We start from the raw sequence: 19,555 nt of genomic DNA, 5'->3' as shown, positions 1-19,555 counted from the left end.
GATTTAAGAATCTTTTGATTTAATAAAGAAATTTGCAGACTTGCACAGAGATGGTAAAATTATGATGACTGATAAAGGAGACGAAGACAACAGACGATGAGGACAGGGAGGATGCAGGGACCGACAGAGACGGGGAAGAAGTCTCATTGTGACGAGTAAAGTGTATCTTGGCTGGCTGGGCAGCTCTCTGGGTGCTCAGCCCCCCAAAGCTCTGATCCTAGAATCGCTCCTGCAAAAATTTTACATTTTCTGTAAATTCTGTGAATCTCGGGCAGCTCGACTTGCGTGAAGTGTTTCAAGCTGGGCGTCGTGTACCTGGAGTCGAGTGTTTTAATTGAAACGATACATTTTTAGACATAAGTTGTAACGGCCGCCGTTTTCTTTGTGAGTATTTATTACACGGCGTGCTGCAGGGACAAGCCTGTTCTAACGTTTGAGTCTAAGCTTTAGTTTTTGCTTCTCATCCGTAAACACTCTGCATCTTTCATGTGATTCAGTTTATTTTGAAAAGTCTCAACAGGCTTTATGGCTTTATTGTGAAAGGTTTATGTGGAAAATAAACAAGCGGACAGTCGATGGTTTTACCATCGTTGTTGCTAACGACAACGCATAAAAACAGGCGCTTGTCCGTCCGTAGTGTGGTTATATTAAATATAAGAGAAAGAGAGAACTTTAAGAAATGAATATAGCCTCTACAGTGACCATCAAAACATGAAAAAATATTGCTGTAAACAGTTTATTTTGCGACACCACGAAACAAACGATAGCGTAAAATGAAACAATAGATGTTTTTGTATCGTCATCCGACACATATCGTTATATCGAACAGCCGTAATCAATACAGTTTTCAAAAAATGCTTCTCTGTGCAGAATCGGTTTAAAAACATAAACAGCTGTGGGATGCTGCTTGTCCGTGATTTGGACATCATATTTTCTTGTTTGGCTTGGAAGGAAGTTGGTTTGGAAACATATTTGGCGACGCTTCATCTTCTGCTTTGCAACTGTGTGGGATTTAAAAACCTGTCCATGATGCTGGCAGTGTCCAAGCATGTTGTTGTTTTTAAGTTCATATCTCCCCTGCAACGGCTCTGAAAACATGTGTTCTAACAGCAGCAGTACTGAGCTCAGTCTCAGAGAGATGCAGATGCAGTTTGCATGTAACTACATGCAGCCTTCCTCTTTCTCTCGCTCCTCTCTCCCTCCTTCTTGTGGAGCAGGTCTCTCTCTCTCTGGTACACAACTGCACGCACACACGCGCACACACACAACAGAAGAAAGGAGAACTGGAAAGCCGAAGACTTGTTGACTAGATTCCCAAGCAGTGACGCGGTGGATATTCATCATCATTTGCCCTCCTGTCCACCTTTGATAGTTTACACTCATTCTCTTGTGCCCTTATTTCCCTTTACACCACATAAAGGGGGGGGGGGGATTAATTTGATGCTACAAGTGCCTAAAGCAGGTGCCCGAGAGGATCACATGTGGAGAATGATGTATGGCCACATCTGCGCATCTGGTTTAGTAGCAGCCTTGGATGAATAGACTGTTGTGTTGCTTTAAGAGGCCCCATGGGCAGATTAGCTCTTCTAGTCCAAGACAAAGCTCAGATTATAGAGGCAGTGCCATTTCACATCCTCTGAACACCCACAGTCCCGCACAACTCCTACAGATTAAGCTGTGATGAAGCTCCACTGTGATGATGATGATGCTCCCGTGCGCACATTTTATTACTAACAGTCATGGAGGTCATGCTGAGCAGGGAGGGGATGATACGGATCAATAGCACTGTAGTGTAACATGGGTAAAAAAAGCCATCAGGGGAGATCAGGTAGAGAACATGAAGGTCCAGTCACACTGAATGGATTCATTTTTACCAACAAGTGCTTTAAAGAGAGCTCCTGCTTGGCACAAACACCTGTGTGCCTTCAGAGACTCAACTTCCATCAAATATTTGTTTTTTAATTAAGGCACAAGTGCACAGGCAGCAGTCTGTGTTCAGAAAAACCCAAAACATTTGATTCAAATTTAGAACAAAAACACCATAGTGGGAGGGAAACAGAGAAACTGGCTTCTTTTTTCCACTATAACTGTGTTTACAGGCCGTTCCAGTCTTTATCTGTCTCACACACTCGACCAAATAACAAACACAAAATAAAAAAAGAACATCTCACATAAATAAATACAGAAATAATCCAAAAGTAGCTATATTAGTAGTGAAACAAACAAGAAAAGCATTTAAAAACCAAACGTGTAAAATCAGTCAGTGCATGATTACATTGCTCCGCCCATCAAAAAGTGACCTGTGTGAATATCACCATCTCATTTATAGGACTGATGAACGTTGGTTGGAACATTTGTAGTCCAATCATACTTCACAGACATCTTTAATCCTTCACTGAGTCAGGCTGTTGTTCTCACAAGCCTCAAACTCTCCACCATCATTCCTGTGCTGAAGTAGTCGTGTCCCTCCTGCATGAAGGACGACTGTCCGGTCCCACTCACCTCCATCATTATGAAGAGCTTTGAACAGTTAGTCATGCATCAAATCAAAACTTCCCTCCAGCCTGGATCCTTGTCAGTCACATACCGCTCAAACCGCTCGACCGATGATGCGATTTCAACTGCCCTCTTATTCAGCCCTCACACATCTGGACACTCATACGTTAGAATGATGTTCACAGACTTCAGCGTTCAACACCATCTTTCCCCAGCAACTCATTCACAAACTGGATCTGCTGGGCATCAGCACCTCGCTGTGTCACTGGCTGCTGGATGTCCTGAGAGGAAGACAGCAGACAGGTCGGCAGCAACACCTCCAGCACAAGAACACTGAACACAGGCTCCCCAAGGATGTGTGTCGAGCCCCTTCTCTTCACTCTGCCTCTCATTTCTTATCATTTTCAGTCTTTTAAAAGGTGAAGTGTTCAAAAGAACAACAGCACCTGATCTCTGCTGAGGTGTTAAAGAGCTCTTATTTTAGGATGTGATGATGAGACAGCATACAAACTTACAATTACATGATAATAATACATTTGTAATACACAACATTTGGCTTGTAATTGGTGACATCTGTAACACCACATTTGTGATTGAGACCTTTTGAGGTCAACATGGTGACTGAGGACAACGGGTCCTGCAGAGTCAGTAGTTTCTATTCAGCTGTTTTGTTTTCATGTCTTCTCCTCCATCATCAGTTATCAGGAGAGCCGACAGTCAAAGTGCAAGAATTCAAAGAAACACAGAGATTCTCCTTACAGAGCAGACACAGCACAGATGTTTCCTTCATCGTCCTTCTCACTCGTTTCAGCTTCTTTTCATTTCTGTCACTGACACCAAGTAAAGCCGCCCTCTTCCTCTGAGCACCAGCTTTTCTATTATTACAAAGAAGAAGAAACCATTAAAACACCAAAGCACAAACACACTGTGGAGCCTTTTTGGTTTTCTTAACACACTTTTACAGACACTGAAAGCACAAAGCTGCTCCACAAACACAGGATTAAGAACAGAAGAAGATTTCTGTCAGGAAGCATATCTGGAAGAATATTCAGGCCCAATCTGACACACAGACCATAATAATAAAAGTGGAGAATGATCAGAATCATTTCAGAATTTTCAAATAAATCCAGATTCAGTTTTGGCAGCAGAGCACAGGGATGCACATGAGACTGAAAATCAAGTCTTCTGTATCTTTGTAAGTCCTGTGACTGTCTGGCAGTCGGTGACCTTCACCTCTGATGAAAAACTGAAATGAGATCTTTTCTCAGCTGATTTTAAAAAAGAAATGTGAGTAATGATCCAATCAATCATTGTTATTGTTGGCCAATACTGTGAAGACCGAACTAGGATTCACGTAAACGCTGAGATTCAAAGTATAATTCAATGATTATTGTCATAAATGACAGATATAGTATTTTTCTCGTATGTTATTCTGTTTATCTGATTCTATTGTTTCCCCTTGAAATCTCCTCCAGTTTGCGCTGATCCAGGACGTCACAGGTCTTGGACTCAGTCGTGGAGACGATGGTCTGGTAGCAAACACAGATCTTCTCCACGCCCTCCACCTGAAACACACCTGAGCTCAGTTTGAATCCGTCTCATTTCTGGAAAATAGACTTTTGACACGATTAATAAATAATAAAAGGAGGAAATACATTTATACAAGATCATTACAAATGTCCATTCATCACTGTAGCTTTGCATCGACTTTAATTCCACCATTTTTATATTATAAATGTCTTATTATAATTATTATTGTGCATTGATGAATATCTGATGGAGTCACTTGTTTCTAACCTGACAATCATCCACCGTCATGCTCTGCAGAGCAGCCAGGCTCTCCAGCGTGGACGCCATGTCGGCCATCTTCTCCAGACGGCGGCAGAAAGAGTCAAACTTCCCGAAGATGTAGTTCTCACTGAAAACACGCACACACGTGTGTAAAGGTTAGCGTGACGCTGCTGACACGCTCTGACTCAGAGTCAGTTACTGATCACCTGAAGTCAAACTGTCTGTTCTCAGGTTTCCTCTCAGTTTGTCTCTGACGCTGTGGAAGCTTCGCTGATACGCCGCATTCAGATTACAGCAGTCAGAGACTCACTGCAGCACACACACACACACACACACACACACACACACACACACACACACACACACACACACACACACACACACAGAGTTCAAAGGCTGTTTGCTTGTATTCGTGTCAGTGTTGATGTTGTACTTGCACATAAACTCTACATTGGACTCTGATGTGTCGCGCCATACCTGCCACCTACTGGTCAGCCAGTGTAAGTGCACAAAACATTTCTTCAAACCAAGATGGAAAAATGCATGTTTAAAAAAATGAAGTTCAAAAATCTGTTTTCATCCCTAAAGATGAATAAAAATACTAAAGAATAAATCCTGATTGATGTCGTCATAATTCATGCATGAAAGGGTTAAAAACTATTCTACAAACAAACAAACACATGAATATTTTGGAACATTTCAACTTTAAAGAGCAGAAAGAGAAAGAACAGAAAGTTATATTGTGTAAAAGTGGTTTTGTCCTGAAGTCTCAGAGTGGAGACTAAACTGTTGCAGGTCTGAGGAGCTTCTGTCCACAGACGTCAGATCATGTTTGATAAACTGAGTTTAAAGTGAAACCTGTAAATGCTGACGCTGCAGGAGATCCAGCTGAGAGGACGCGTCTACCTGTTGAAGGTCACCGTGCGGCTCTTCCAGCGCTCCAGCTCGGCCGACGGCCCGACGTCGTCGGCCTCTTTCCTCATCTGCTCGCTCTCCGTCAGCACCTGCTTGATTTGATTGGTCCACAGGGTCGACACCTCCTCCAGACGCTCCACCAGCTCACTGTTATTGGCTGAGAGCGAAACACACGAGTTCCTCTAAACACGCGTGAACACGGACTCATTATTTCAAAGAAGCCATCGTCTCAGGTCAGATGCTTCCTTCAGCTTCCACAGATAAACTGGTTTGATTTACCTGAGAGTTGATTTTTAAAGCTTTAAATGATGTTTCCTGTATTTCCAACAGTCTTATTGTTTGTGTGAGATGTGAACAGCTTGAGCTTCATACCTGCTGCTCTGTAGTCTGCAGGGCTGCTCAGCTGGCTGATGGCGTCAGGAAGCTCCACGTGCTGCAGCTGCAACTTTCTCTCCATGTTCAGTCGGGCTGAGCTCAGATTACTGACAAACTGATCCACCGAGGACAGGAAGGACCGGACGTGTGGACACGAGGCGCCGTCCTGCACAGAGCCCCACGACTGGGCACAGGGTCAAAGGTCAGCAATAACAACAAAGGTTAATGTGTTTTCCTGTTTCACTTTTTACCTCATTCACAGCCAAAAGCATCAGGAGGAGCACTGCACACAAATAAGACTTTTCATGGATCATTATGTAACAGCTGCTCTACAGTCAAAGCCCACAAAGAGAAACCAGCAGGTACAGATGAGCCCAAGGTGTGGCCTCCAGTAACACTGTGAGGAACCTTGGAGTCATGTTTGACCAGCACATGTCCTTCAACGCACATATTAAACAAACATGTAAGACTGCGTTCTTCCATTTGTGCAACATCTCTAAAGTTAGAAATATCCTGTCTCAGAGTGACGCTGAAAAACTAGTTCATGCATTTATTACTTCCAGGCTGGACGACTGTAATTCATTATTATCAGGATGTCCAAAAAACTCCCTGAAAAGCCTTCAGTTGATCCAAAATGCTGCAGCAAGAGTCCTGACAGGGACTAGAAAGAGAGAGCAGATTTCTCCTACACTGGCTTCTCTTCACAGGATTGACCCCTCATGGCTGCCCCTCCCTGCCCCTTTCTTTGCTTTCAGTCTCTTCCTGTTTAAAGAGAGTTCTTCCTTCCCACCATCAACAAAGTCTTCATATATGGCGTCATGTGATCACTGGAAGCTTAAAACATCTCCCTTTTTGTGCTCAGTGAAAGCCTGAATGGATGGAGGTGTTTTACCTGCTGCGACCTGAGAGCAGGTAACATGATGTGAGTCAGCAGAGTTTCCAGACTGTTCAGGACGCCGCCGCCGCAGTCCAACACGCCAAAGTTCACTTCCTGGAAACATCAGGTTGCACGAGAAGATCAGAATGATTGGCTGCATCCACGTCACAGTCAACCAATGAGGTCTGTGCGGTTTGTTAAATGTGCAGGTGAGGAGGTGACCCAGACCAGTTACTGACCTGCTGCACGTTAGCGGTGGTTATGGCCTTCTCAGTGGTTCTCAGGAAGAACAGACATTTCCCCAGTAAAGGCTGGAAATACAGAACGTGATGGAGTTCAGATTCCTTTAACGTGACGCAGACAGAGCACTTCCTCTGCACTCTGTCACCAAAGTTCACCATGCAAAGGAAAACCTTTCATGGGCTTTAAAGACGGGGTGGTTGGAGAGCTCTGCAGGCTGCTCGTTACCAGTAATGGGAGTAACGGCACTACTTTTTCAGTAAAGAGTAATCTAATTACTATTCCTATCGTTACAACGCCGTTACAATTACTAACAAGAAAATGTGGGGCGGTCCGTTACTATTTTTCAACAAACAGACGGTTGAAGCTGTGTTCAACTTACAGCAGCTTATATCAGCTGCAGGAAGTAGCTGTAAGTAATCTGGGCGCTGCAGCTTTAAGCAGCTGTGCGCTCCCGCAGACAGACCATCACTTTTTGGCACAACAGCTGGAGCTCAGGGGGCAAAACAATCGCATGAGTGCTGCTGTTTGCCTGAGGAAGAATAAAGGAGTCGTGGTAAGACAATCACATGACCACTTACAGACAAAGCAACAAGGTGACATATACCAGTTTATAAACTGTGTTGATAGGCCAGTAAAACCAGAGTCATGATAAACAATATATACGCGTGTTTGTTCCTCAATAGTTTCATGTTTAGTGTCTAAGGACAGGAGCGAGCACTCTCTGCTTATGAGCTGCTGTCAGACCTGCAGGTATCAGGCTGTGATCTTCTCCTTTATACTGGACACTAATTATTATTTTGGAGTCGCACAAATAATTCGTGTGGCGTCTTATTGAATGCAGAACAGCTGATTGTTCTGGAAATAGTTTAATGGTTATTAAAAAAAAGGGTAAAAGGTAAATGGCTGCAAATAACTTTGTTGTTTGCAAAACTTGTGTGTATAATTTTCAAATTTATATTTACATTTAAAGTTATGAAAATGATTCGTTAAACATGTTCGTGGTTGTTACAGTAAAAAATATAACTTTTTTGTTTTCTGTCTGATTTTAGATCAATTGTGTTAATACAGTTTGTCAAAATGAAAACATAACTGCAGATTCAGACACGTGAGGTTGTGCTGAAAAGAATGATACCAAACACGGCAAAGTAAATAATTTTTAAAGGTAAATGTAGAGGAAACATCAAAAGCTGTCACGGCTGGGGCAGCAGTCGTGTGGTGGAGTGAATGAGGACCAAGATGCAGACGGCGGTGGAGATTTATTTACAGTGAAAATAACAAAGGTGAGGGAAGAAGCGAACATCAACCTAATCTGGGACAAACTAACAGACAAAGCAGAAAACATGAGGGCAGCAGGGAAACACAGAGATGACACGAAGAAGGCAGAGAGACGTGGAGACACACCGATGGACACGGAGACACACAGAGTAATGCAGACGACGCCACAAGCAACACAGGCAGACACACACTATAAATACACACGAGGTAATGAGGGGATGACACACAGGAGGGGAGCACAGCTGAACCACAAGACGAGACACAAACCTTCAAAGTAAAACAGGAAACACACAGACTGTTTTACAACACAAGGACACGAACAGAGCACAGAGGACAGACACAGGCAGGGCTGATAAAACACGGAAGCACTAAACATAAGAACCAAACCCTAAGAACTAAAACAAAATCAGAATAAACACCAAACACAAGATGAAACCAAAAGGAAACACAAAACGCTGCGACCCAGGACCCTGACAAAAGGAGTCACAATGGCCGATTATACCCTGGAGCCCAGAGGGTATTTTTAAAGTTACACAATAGTTACTTTTCCTAGTAATTAATTACATCTAGAACCTTGTCACTCAGTTACTAACTAAGTTACTTTTTGAAGAAGTAATTAGTAACTATAATTAATGACTTAATTAATTTTGAATGACTATTTGAAAGTAACTTGCCCAACGCTGGATATGAGCGAGTTTCCCAGCTGATGCAAACTGGAAAGCTTCTCCTGTTTGAAGTGGATCTATTCAGCTTTTATTTCCTGATCATTTTAAGCATCAACAAAGTTTCTAAAAACAAGCAACAGTTTGTCATCATTCATAAACTCTGACGTCACAGGAGTGTTTTTATTCCTGTCCCATGTTTGAACGTTTCTGCATATCAGAGCTGCCAACACGGCACCGACTCAGGCTGGAACTGACTTTAAATACTTCATCATTCATGATCCTGTTAAAACCACATCCAGGGGAAATGTTATTAGCATGTAGCCTTTAGCTCATGTTCTGATTGCTGCTCCTCCATGTTTGTAGTCCTTTTTTCTGTGAATAAGTGTTTGTGGAGCTTTGAGCTCCTCAGACTTTGGCCTCTCGACCTCCTGATGTTCAGCCTGCAGCTGTCAGTCATCCAGTGTTTGGTCAAAGACTTTAATCACCTCGTTAACCAAACAAAGCAGCACAGTTTGATCCATGGAAACACAAACACGCTCAGGCTCATCATCTCTGAGCAGGACGATGATGAATCGTAGGCTCGGGATTGTTTGGAGCTTAAAGAGAAATCAGATACATCAGAACACAAAAACCCCGAGAGGTGGATCAATGTGACGTCACACACCTGAGCTCTGAGTCCTCGAGTCTGATCCAGGCTCGTGCTTTAAGACACGTTTCTGTGTAACCCTCAGCTCAGGTGTGTTCAGGACATTTGCTTGGAAGAAGCCGTCTGTGGATAAATCCTGCTCTCCACCTCAGCTGTCAGGTTTATCCAGAGAACGGCCGTCCTGACTTCCAGCAGCCCCACAGTCCTCGTTTCTAATAAACTGGCATCACTGAAATGAACTGTCTGCCTCGCTGTTCAATAATCTGCTCTTTGCCAATTTCCCAGCAGAAGCTTCCACTCATATCAGCATTTTTCTGTGATTCTCACATGAACTAAACATAAAAAGCTGAAGCCAACCTCAGAGTTCCCCGTAGTGAGGAAGAGTTTCCTCTGAGCCACAGCTGAGTTTGATGCGTCCACAAAGGAAGACTGACGGGAGGACAGACTCTGGGAGAAAGGCAGATATTAAAAGATATGAATACAAAGTACGGTGCAACAAACAGGACAGCAGATTATGAAGAGCGGTTAGACCTTCATGTGTCAGTCATTGAAATGTGATCAAACTGGGACAGTGGCGCGGCGGCCCCTCTGTTGGTCTTCCTTGGTCTCTTGTGTTCTGGGGGCCTCTGGATGTCTGGAGTTTTGATCTCCTCCATACCTGCTTCATACCCTGGAGGACGGGGCTGTGGCTCCCCACACTCCCTAGCAGATCGTTACATGGAGAAACCTTTGGAATGCAAGCATGCTGATCCACACAGGTGTACACACAGGTGTACACACGGGTGTTCACAGACGCAGACTACAGCTTTCTTGGCTGCTGCCTCAAAGCACATTGTGCGCTGTCTATCTTGCGTGCTGCACAATATCGTTTATTATTTAGTATCTACTGATATCTACTGCTAGCTAGTTTATTGTGATGGTGCTGTTTTTTTTATTATGTTGTTCTTTGTTGTTTGCTTTCTCTTCTGTTTTTTTTCTCCATACAGGTGACCCAGGTGTTTTTTTTGTTTGTTTTTTTTTCTTTCTTCCCCCCCTTCTCACCGTCTCTTCTCCCCTTTGGTTTTCTTTCTCTCCCTCTCTTTCTTTCATTCTTTCTCCCTGTCCTATCCCCCAGTCATGTCTGTCCCGTTTGTAGCAACTGAAAATAAAATAAATTCATAATTATAATAAAGGTCAATCAAATGGACCAATATGGCAAGGCCATGATGATCCACTTGGTAAAATAAATCCGCTTGGCATCTTTCTTGGCCTTAAGACAACAATTCTGATGGCTAAAGATCCAAACGGGACACAAAAAAAAAAAAAAAGTGAAATGTTACAATTAACCCCATAGTCTGGGTTAGTTGTAACACATCCTGGGGTAAAATGTAACACAATGAAATAAGGGTACTAACAAAATATTAACATGTAATCTTTGTTTATTCAACACATGAATGCACTTAGAGCCATTTATGTAGCTGTGTGTGTGTGTGTGTGTGACAGAATGCAGAAATCTAGCTTTTGAACATATTCCAGCCCCCCAGAAAAGACAAATTATGGAATTTTCTGCAACTGAATATTTCATTAATTTTGGTTGGTCTTCCTTGAGTTTGGCCTCATTGGCTCAGTGGGCATTATAACCTACAACTCTTGCACCAATTTTGAACATAACAATGAAGCTGAAAAAATGTAGTTGTTCACCAGCATCGCAGTTCCATTACTTTTTATCATGGCTTACCTTGGTGTGGTTTGCAAAGTGCTTCAGAAAGATGAGGAAATCTGTTTCTTGCACCCATCCTGATTTATTTCCACTACCAGTACTTCCTACTGGTCCATCTCTGATGCAGAGGTCTGCATAATGTATGTGTGGGAACACAAACAGTGAAGTAATTGTGTTGCCAATGGCATTAACCACATATAGAAATGTGACCAGTGAACCTCTCTGTTGATGTCGTTGCCCCAACTTGTTTAATATAAGTTAAAGTAATAGTGTGGTAAGTTGTAACATCTGCATTATTGTTACAACTAACCCAGACTGTTGCTGTTACAACTGACCCAGACTCCTATAGCCATGAACTAGCTAACATTACAGCCAACGGCTAAAACATTAGCACTAAAGACCTACACAGAATATATCCCCATAGACATACAAATAACATAATTTAAGTTTGATGAGTTTAACTGCAAAGCAGATAATGCTATTAGAAATTGAAATAAATTAGAAAAACTTACTTTTTGGCATACAAATTACTTTTTTTCGTGTTAAATTGTCTGTGTTTGACAAAATGTGCTGATTTTTCACATGTGATAGCAGAACTGAGTTGGGCATGCACAGGATGAGTCACATCATTTGAAACTTAGCCCTGATTGGAGAAATTGGAAGTGTTACAACTGACCCACGTTACAACTATCCCCGGTCTCCCCTACAATATCCTTCTCTTAACTTTTACTCAACTTTTAGCATTTTTGTGCATATGGTACGGTGTTTGTTTGAAATGCTTTGTAACCATATGGTATGGTGTTTGTTTGAAATGCTTTGTAAAGCCTCTGGCGCAAATTTATTCAAATAGCACTGGGTGAACCTTGGAGTGGTTATATGTTAATTGCTGACTGGCAAGCTATTCTATACTTTTCTCTTGGCAAAACCGAGTAACCCACATTCCTGCAGGACTCTGTCTCTCTTTGTTGGCCCTGTGGCAGACTGGCAACCTGTTCAGGGTGTGTCCCCTGCATCTCGTCCTGTGAAACTGGGACAGGCTCCAGCTCCACCACAACCCTGAATTGAATAAAGCAGTAGAAAGTGACTGAACAGATGGATCTGAGTCTGATCTGAACTGTAGTTTCATTTTGAAAGAAACCTGCCTGCTGATGAAAACCATCCCACGTTTGCTTCCAAGAACTGCATCAAAGAGTTTTTCTGTTTTATTGAGTTCTTTGAACTGAACGTCAGATATGTCTGAGCTTGTTTTTATCCTCCTGCCTCCTGAATTTCCCAACCTCCCCACCACTTCTGATGTTATGTCTCTGATCTGATTCCAGTAAGATCCAAATTTTTCTTCAGCTTGCTGACTCCGGCAAACATGCAATAATTATGTCAGTTTAAGCAAGTTACTTGTCTTCCTTGGAACCCTTAAAATCCCCCGAGAGGTCACTTACGTTAAAAATAAATCTGACAAAATTTAAATCTTAACTGGAAATGTAGAAGATAATATAATAAAGGTATTACAAATTGTTACTTACAGATTTACATTTCAACATTTCAACTTCTAAACGTGTATTTTACTATGATCCTTCCTTCTTAGTTTAAATAATTTCAAAGCGCTATGACAGTAATCCCTGCCTTGACTCTTACACTGTCAGTTTTTTTAAATTTTAAAATACACAAGATAGTAAAATAATCAAGGACAGTCATATAAAAAAATTAAATAACTGCAAAAAACAAAACAAAACATATAAGTAGGTTAGGATCTCAAAAACCCATGTATCAAATATGACACCCTTGTCAATAGGGAAACCTGGTCATTTCTATTATGAAATATTCACTAATAACTTGGGGGGAATTATCTCTGACACAACATTAAATGACATCCTCCGGATTTCCAAATGTTGTGGTTTTAAACCTTTGAACTTTTCCATTCAGCTGTCTGCTGTTGCTGGTGAATGAAATCATCTCCAGCTTCACATTTTACAGTGAATCCAAAGCTGAATGTGTGACCCTTCAGTCACTGAGTTTATGGTGCTCTACATGTCTGATCGTCTCTCTGAGTCACTGCCAACATTCCTCTGAGTGATGCTTTTTCAGAGGAGCAAAGTTCTTGAAACTTCACAAATAGTTTACCAGGAAGGATAGAAATCTTCATTGTGTTTACAGAAAGTCGTTTGAGCACATGACAGTTACAGCATGTCTAAAAATAGTTCATTGACGAGAGCCATGATGGTGGCAAAACATACACATAGGACTCTCAGTTGTAAAATTAATAATTTATTTGGCTTAATTTATAAATCAAATCAATACAATGGCAAATTTATAATGACAGGTAAAGAATACATTTGTAATAGAGGTTTATACTGCTACTACTACTAATAATAAGAATTTGTTCTGAAATTGCAATGAACCCAAATGATGTCTGATACAAATACACATTTACTGGTTTTATTGGATAGTCATATTTTGGATTCAAATCCAAATTCTACTATCATCAGAAGTTTGGAGAAAATATTATGATAGTTCAAAACATAAATAAACAGAAACAAATAAATGAAATAATACAGTGATTCACAAATAGACACTTGTTCAAAAGATTTTATTTTATTCCTGTTTTCATTTGTGCTTTTCTTTGTTCGCTAAAGGTGCGCTGGAGGTCCAGAAAAAGAGAAGGAAAAGTTGCAGCCGTCTTTATTTCAAAATGTCCTTCCATTACAGAGGGAAGCTCCTCTCTTTCCTTGCAAGATTAGAGACTGCAGTGTGGAACCACCCATTGCAATGAATACCTTAAATAGTATAAACATATTTTACATAACAATGAACTGAATAATGTTATCATAGCCATAGCAAGATCAGCAAGTCACATTTCAGCATTTTTCTCCTTACAATAGGTGCTGCCATACGACAGAAACACTGTAGTGCTCCCCACTGCTCTGAGAAAATGTTGACGTCATTGTTGGCATTTTCACCACTGCTTTTTTGGAGTTGCCAATGACCATATTTAGATAAAAAGCTTGACGGCTAAGCTAGCTGCTAATACTAGCAAACTTGATTGGCAAGACACATATCTGCTAATTAGTGCTAAGAAACAAACTAAGTGCGCACAGTTTGTTCCTCCTGTGCAGAGAGGGTTAGTCTCCGAGCACTAAAAAGAAGAGAAAAGAGGAAGAGAGTAAAAAAAAGAAAAAAAAAGAAAAAAAAGAAAAGAAAAAAAAAGAAGAAATGTGATCAAAGTTACCTGTTTGACATCCTGATAGAAGAAAATCAGCTTCTTGGATCCGTTTGCAGCAAAGAATTCATGGATCAGACTGAACTGGAAGAATCAGACATTAATGACTCAAAGGTTCAACTCTGAGGAAGGATCACGTCTCTGAACTTACTCTGTCATCAGAGACGATGGCGTCTTCCACCGCCGCCTCCTCCAGGCGGCCGGCGTCTGCCAGCCTGCTCATCAGGTATTTATGTCGGGCATCCAGAGCTGCCCGCCGTTCCTCCTTCACGGCTCTCGCCTGTTTGGCTACTTCTCTCCTCGCCTCATTGGACAGCAGCATCGTCCTTTTACCAGACACCTGGAGAAACATCAGCTCAGTCTACAGACGCAGAGACCAGTGAGAGCTTGGCCCAAACATCTGCAGGTTTCTGAGGACCACGTTTGACCCTGACTGGAGGCATCGATTCTGAGTGTGACTGCCTAAACTGAGCTACTGTCCCCCCTCCACTGAGACGTTCTCCTGTGATGTGTCATGGGGGGGAAGTGTTCCTCACGGTTGGACTCGTGAGAAGTTCAGTCAGTTTATTCAAACTTTAAAAAGACGCATTTTCAGTCTCTGGATTTCAGCAGAAACTAATGTGAACACAGCACTTTTTGATTGAGTATAAAAGGATGAAAGAGTCAGTGATTAGTAACATTGTTGCTGACTGATGCTGTTGTAGAGCTGTCTTTGGATCCTCACCTTCCTGGAAGCCTTCCCTGGATTGCTCATATATCATTAACTTGTTTGTGTTCAGTAGAATCAGGTGTTGTGGATGCAGGTCGTAGCTGTGTGAGGCCTGTACAGTCAGCGCTGTGTGAGCGCTGTGTAACGTTAGCTTAGACTTCTTTCTGTTGTTATCATCCTTCAGGTTAATGTTGTTTTCATTATGCATCACAGGAAGTGTGGGTGGCTGTTAGCCTCACAGCTCATGGAGAGTTGCTGCTGCTCTGCCTCCTTTCTGATGTTTCTGCTCTTTGTGGCTTTGTGTTACTTTGTGTCGTGTCTGAAACAAAGTGAGTCCATGTTACTAACTGTAGTCGGCTCTCTGTCTCGTGCACAGCTGACTGTTGTCTGAATGAAAGTATTTTTGTACTTTGTGTAATCTGTTGGGTCTTTGAGCCCTTTTTAAACAGCATATGAGCCATATGTATGTGTGTATATGAAAGGTTGTTTGTAATACATCAAATTGTTGCTTATTCTAGAGCTGCTGCTGTGCCTGATTGGTCTACTCGCTCGAAACTGAAGGTTGACTTGATTCTTTTGGTTTTTTACATTTTGTCAATAAACCAACTTCTTTATGATTTGAACGGCGTCTCTGACGTGTCACAGGCCTGTCAGCTTTCTTGGTGATTGGTATAGATTTGAGCTTCATGCTCTGGCTGTTGTTGGGTTTTCCTCTTTCATATTAAAGCTTTTGTCCTACATTTGGCTCTAAAGTCTAATTCTAATCCCAGCACTGTGTCTGGGTGTGTGATGCTTGTTTTCCTGCTCTTTCTCATGAAACAGTCACAACATTCTCAGTCCAACTTTCACTCTTTGCTGCGTTTGCTGCAGCTGCAGTGAACATGGTGCCGTTTGCCTTTAAGAAAGTTGTGCACAAAGGCTTTTTCTCTAGCAGACAGCTGTGTGGCTAAAAGTCAGATCATTTTTTACCACCTCAGTCACACTGGACTGAAACAAGAGTGAAACTAGGAAGAATCAGAGTTTGTCCAGTGACTGCACTGATTTTCTTCATATTCACAAACTGATTCTAAGTAGTTGCATCAGCTAATCACCCGGACACTGAGCGTCCAACACGCTCCCTGAAGGGAAACGATTACATCCTCCAAACAATCACAATCTGTCTCTGAATGACTGGAATTATTCTCTGATTTGTCAATAACTGGAGTTTATCAATGCAGACACGTTGCCAACATGATGAAGTCAGTCTGAGTCGCATCTCTTTGGCTAACTTAACTCAAGTGGTTGCCGACTATTCTGGTTCTATTCCCATATAACAGCAGGGTTGCTGAGCACCTCTGTCACTCTGCACTTATGTTCCCAGTTCTCTTTTGTGGAGGAATTTTCCAGGAATTCCTGGGACCAGCTTTCCATGAGAGACCCGATCAGGAGCGACTGTCCTGGACACTCCCAGCATCACAGGGACTCACAAACCCGTCTACCACAGTGAGAAGACTGATGGTCACAGGCCCACATGTAGCTTTAGATCACACGTGTGCACTTCCTGTGGTCACTGCTGTAACTCTAGACTCACCGAGGGGCCAGTGGTTGGTGAGGCAGCAGCAGCTGAAGTCATGTGACTAATGGCTCTCAGCTTCTGTCCTCCTATTCGCCGGTGTCCTTCACCTGTCACACCTGGTCAAGAAAGAGTGAGAATGTTCAGAGCTTTAATGGAAAAGAATATTATTACATATAAAAGGCCTCTAACAAGTATTGTAGTGTTAATCAGGATGAAGTCCATCATGAACACTTCAGAGTGGTTCAGACAGTCGGTGTTTCATCCACAGAGCCTCCAGTCTGCATATCAAAGGATCCTGAGGAATGACAGTGAAGCCCGAGTTCCCCTCATTACATTCATGTGTGTGACTGTGAGGAAAAGGTGATTGTATGAACGTGTGTGAGCGAGTGAATGAGGCTTGTATCAGAGTGGAGATAATGTCAGCGGCACAAGCTGGACGCTGCAGGTGTCACATGTGAATCTGTGCATCAGTGTCTGCACCTTTGTGGAGGTGAAGCTCAGGAGGTTTGGATTTGTTCAAAGCTCTGTCTGCTCCATCTTTCTTTCCCTCAGGCCTCTCCAGATCAGGAAGGAGGTCCTGTTCTCCTTCTCCCTCCTGGATTTCTGGATCCAGGGAAGGATCAAAGTCTCTCAGCCCAGCATCAGAGCTTCTGGCTGGGGGAGGACTGGAAGTTTCAGCTGGAGGCTGAGAGCCTGGATCTGCCATCTGAGTCACAATTCAAATATTCTCAGTAATCTCAAAAAGCAACAGAAAGGTGCCATTTTCATGAGCAGTGGGTTATCCAGCAGTTTGATTCATGTCAGCAGCATTTAGTTTGTAACTGCTGACTCACCTCTGGCTGTGTCCTGCTCTCAGGGTCACAGTGGACACTGTACCTTTGACCGAAGCTGCAAAGACAGTCAGCAGGGGTCTGGATGCATTCAGCACCACGTCCTTGTTGGGCAGACACCTTCAGTGACAGGACAGACAGTCCAAAGTAAGGAGACGTGGGACACAGTGAAGACACAGAAACAGAAACCAGAACTATAATCACAAAACAAACTCAGAAACATAAAGAGTGAATCAGCTGATTCAGTGTTTGTGACAAAAACATGGATCCTGGTTAATAACTTTTATTTGTTTGTTTCTGTATTATTTTGTGTATCGTTCTTATGAGCTGTTGTTTTGTCAGTGAAATATTATTTCATTGTTTTAAGCTTTTTGTTGACTTTGAAGTGCTTAAGTTGATATTTTTGAACATTTAATTTGTTCGATTATTGTCGAGTCGATAAAACTGTCAAACGCACAGCTGCTTCCAGCACGGCCGGAGGAGAGGTGGCCGAGCAGACGCACAACACACACAGCTCACAGGTTTGCATTTCTAGATATTGCAGATGTTGCAGAAATTGAGAGTAAAGAACTCAGAGATCCAGCGCTGTCTCCTGCCCCTTATTTATACACCACAACACAACGACAGGCGTAACTCACACAAACGGGTAACATGAGGCTCAGATGCTTTGGACGTGTTCACATATACTGGACACAGAATGATGAAGATGGAGCTGCAGGAAGGAGGAAAAGAGGAAAAACACAGAAAAGATTCACAGATGTGGTGAAAAAGGACACGACAGCTTCTGTTTGTTAGTTTGGTTTTTCTTTATTTGGTAAAGATTCAGAAATAAAGAGAAGATCACATGTTTGAATATTATATTAACGTTCTGTAATTACAACAAGTTGTAAAATCTTTCCAGAGTGAGACAGAGACTGTGCAGAGACTGTAGAAGGACAGAGCAGCAGCAGAGCAGTCCAGATACACTGATGATCCTCTGTCAGATCCAGAGGGACACACAGGGCTGATGCTGGACTCTACATTGTGTCTGACAGTGGAGCTGTTCTCAGAGCAGTTCACTCTGCAGCACTGACAGTCATCTGCACTTCATTCCTCTGTCAGTCACTGCTGGATGAAGCTCTCCTCTCCACCTCCCAGTAACATGGCCCAGTCAGAGCGTCTCTACACACAAGCTGCTGCTGCTTCAACCTCTCTGGATCATCAGGACACAGCTGCTCCTCTCTCAGCACACACACCGTCCTGTTTACCATCATCACCAGCTCCACCTGCAGAGAGAAGGAGGAAGAGCAGAGGAGATAAACGAGTGTTTCCAGAGACTCTTCATCAGCTGTCAGTCAGTGATGCAGCACATCCAGTATAAAGAGCAGCAGGGACGTCAGTGCTGGGACTGTACTAGGACTCATTGTTGCTTCACTTTTTCTAATCTTTGGATTTTTATTGAAGTTGCTGAAAATGTTTTTCCCTCCTAGTTTGAGTTTGGACTTTCATTCATTAGAAGAACCTTGGTGTGTCCACTCTGAGCTCTGTAGGAACCCCAACAACAAGCCCAACAATCCAGATGGACGGTTCCAGCTGTTAACTGGAGGAATTCCATCCAAACATCTGCTCTCACTAAATTCTTCCTCACCTACAGACTGTGTTCTTCACTGCTTTAAACTTGGAAATCAATGCAGTCATTGGTCTGCGTGCTGCTTTGTTCAGAGAGCTGATTGGCTGTTGACAGTGTTTGATCAGAGCGTGTCAGCCGTTACTATGGTGACCATAAAGGTGAGAAACAGGAAGTGTTTGTGTCCAATCCTGAAGCCTGTCACCGTTCTCCTCTCACAGCTTCACTGAGAAGCTGCAGCTTTACAGGAAACACTGGATCTTTGTTTCATACTGACTGTGTTTAGTACAATACTGCTGACAGCACCACCCACTCACTCCATCACTCTACTTACACCAGAGTCTCCAGTCTGTAGTCTGGACTCTTCTTAAGATCAGACAGCTGCTTCACATCTGGATCCTTCAGGTTGTAGTTGTAGCTCAGGTACAGCTCTCTCAGATGGGAGGGGTTGGACTTCAGTGCTGCTGCCAGATAATCACAGCTGATCTTTGACAAACCACAGTCCATCAATCTGTATAAAGAATGAAAGATGTAAGTTTATTAGACAAAGTGCTTGAAATCATTCAGTGTTTCATCATCTGTTCAGAGCTGAAGAAGGTTCAGAATGTAGAAGTTTAGAAAATGGAAACTCCAAACAGCTGAAGCCAACAGGAAGCAGC

The 19,555-nt window shown here is 42.5% G+C and overlaps 2 protein-coding genes across 2 annotated transcripts in view; both read right to left on the bottom strand.

Annotated features, from left to right (window-relative positions):
• The window catches only part of LOC309701485 (NACHT, LRR and PYD domains-containing protein 12-like), a 1,029,495-nt gene that overhangs the window by 337,919 nt on the left and 672,021 nt on the right, over nucleotides 1–19,555 (bottom strand). The window lies entirely within an intron of this gene.
• On the bottom strand, nucleotides 2,685–6,982 carry LOC309700402 (dynein axonemal heavy chain 5-like; the record flags this gene model as incomplete). Its single annotated transcript, XM_082523921.1, has 6 exons — nucleotides 6,694–6,982; nucleotides 6,470–6,568; nucleotides 5,575–5,761; nucleotides 5,194–5,359; nucleotides 4,294–4,414; nucleotides 2,685–2,777 (listed from the first exon to the last, which is right to left on the bottom strand). Exons 1-6 carry the CDS (start codon nucleotides 6,853–6,855, stop codon nucleotides 2,685–2,687), a joined length of 828 nt encoding a protein of 275 aa, XP_082380047.1. The 5' UTR covers nucleotides 6,856–6,982.

The sequence above is a fragment of the Aulonocara stuartgranti genome (genome assembly GCF_965226115.1).
Source record: "Aulonocara stuartgranti genome assembly, chromosome: 23".
NCBI classification, from domain to species: Eukaryota; Metazoa; Chordata; class Actinopteri; order Cichliformes; family Cichlidae; genus Aulonocara; species Aulonocara stuartgranti.
The sequence above is the reverse complement of the archived record's forward strand: the minus strand, read 5'-3'. Positions and strand labels throughout refer to the sequence as shown.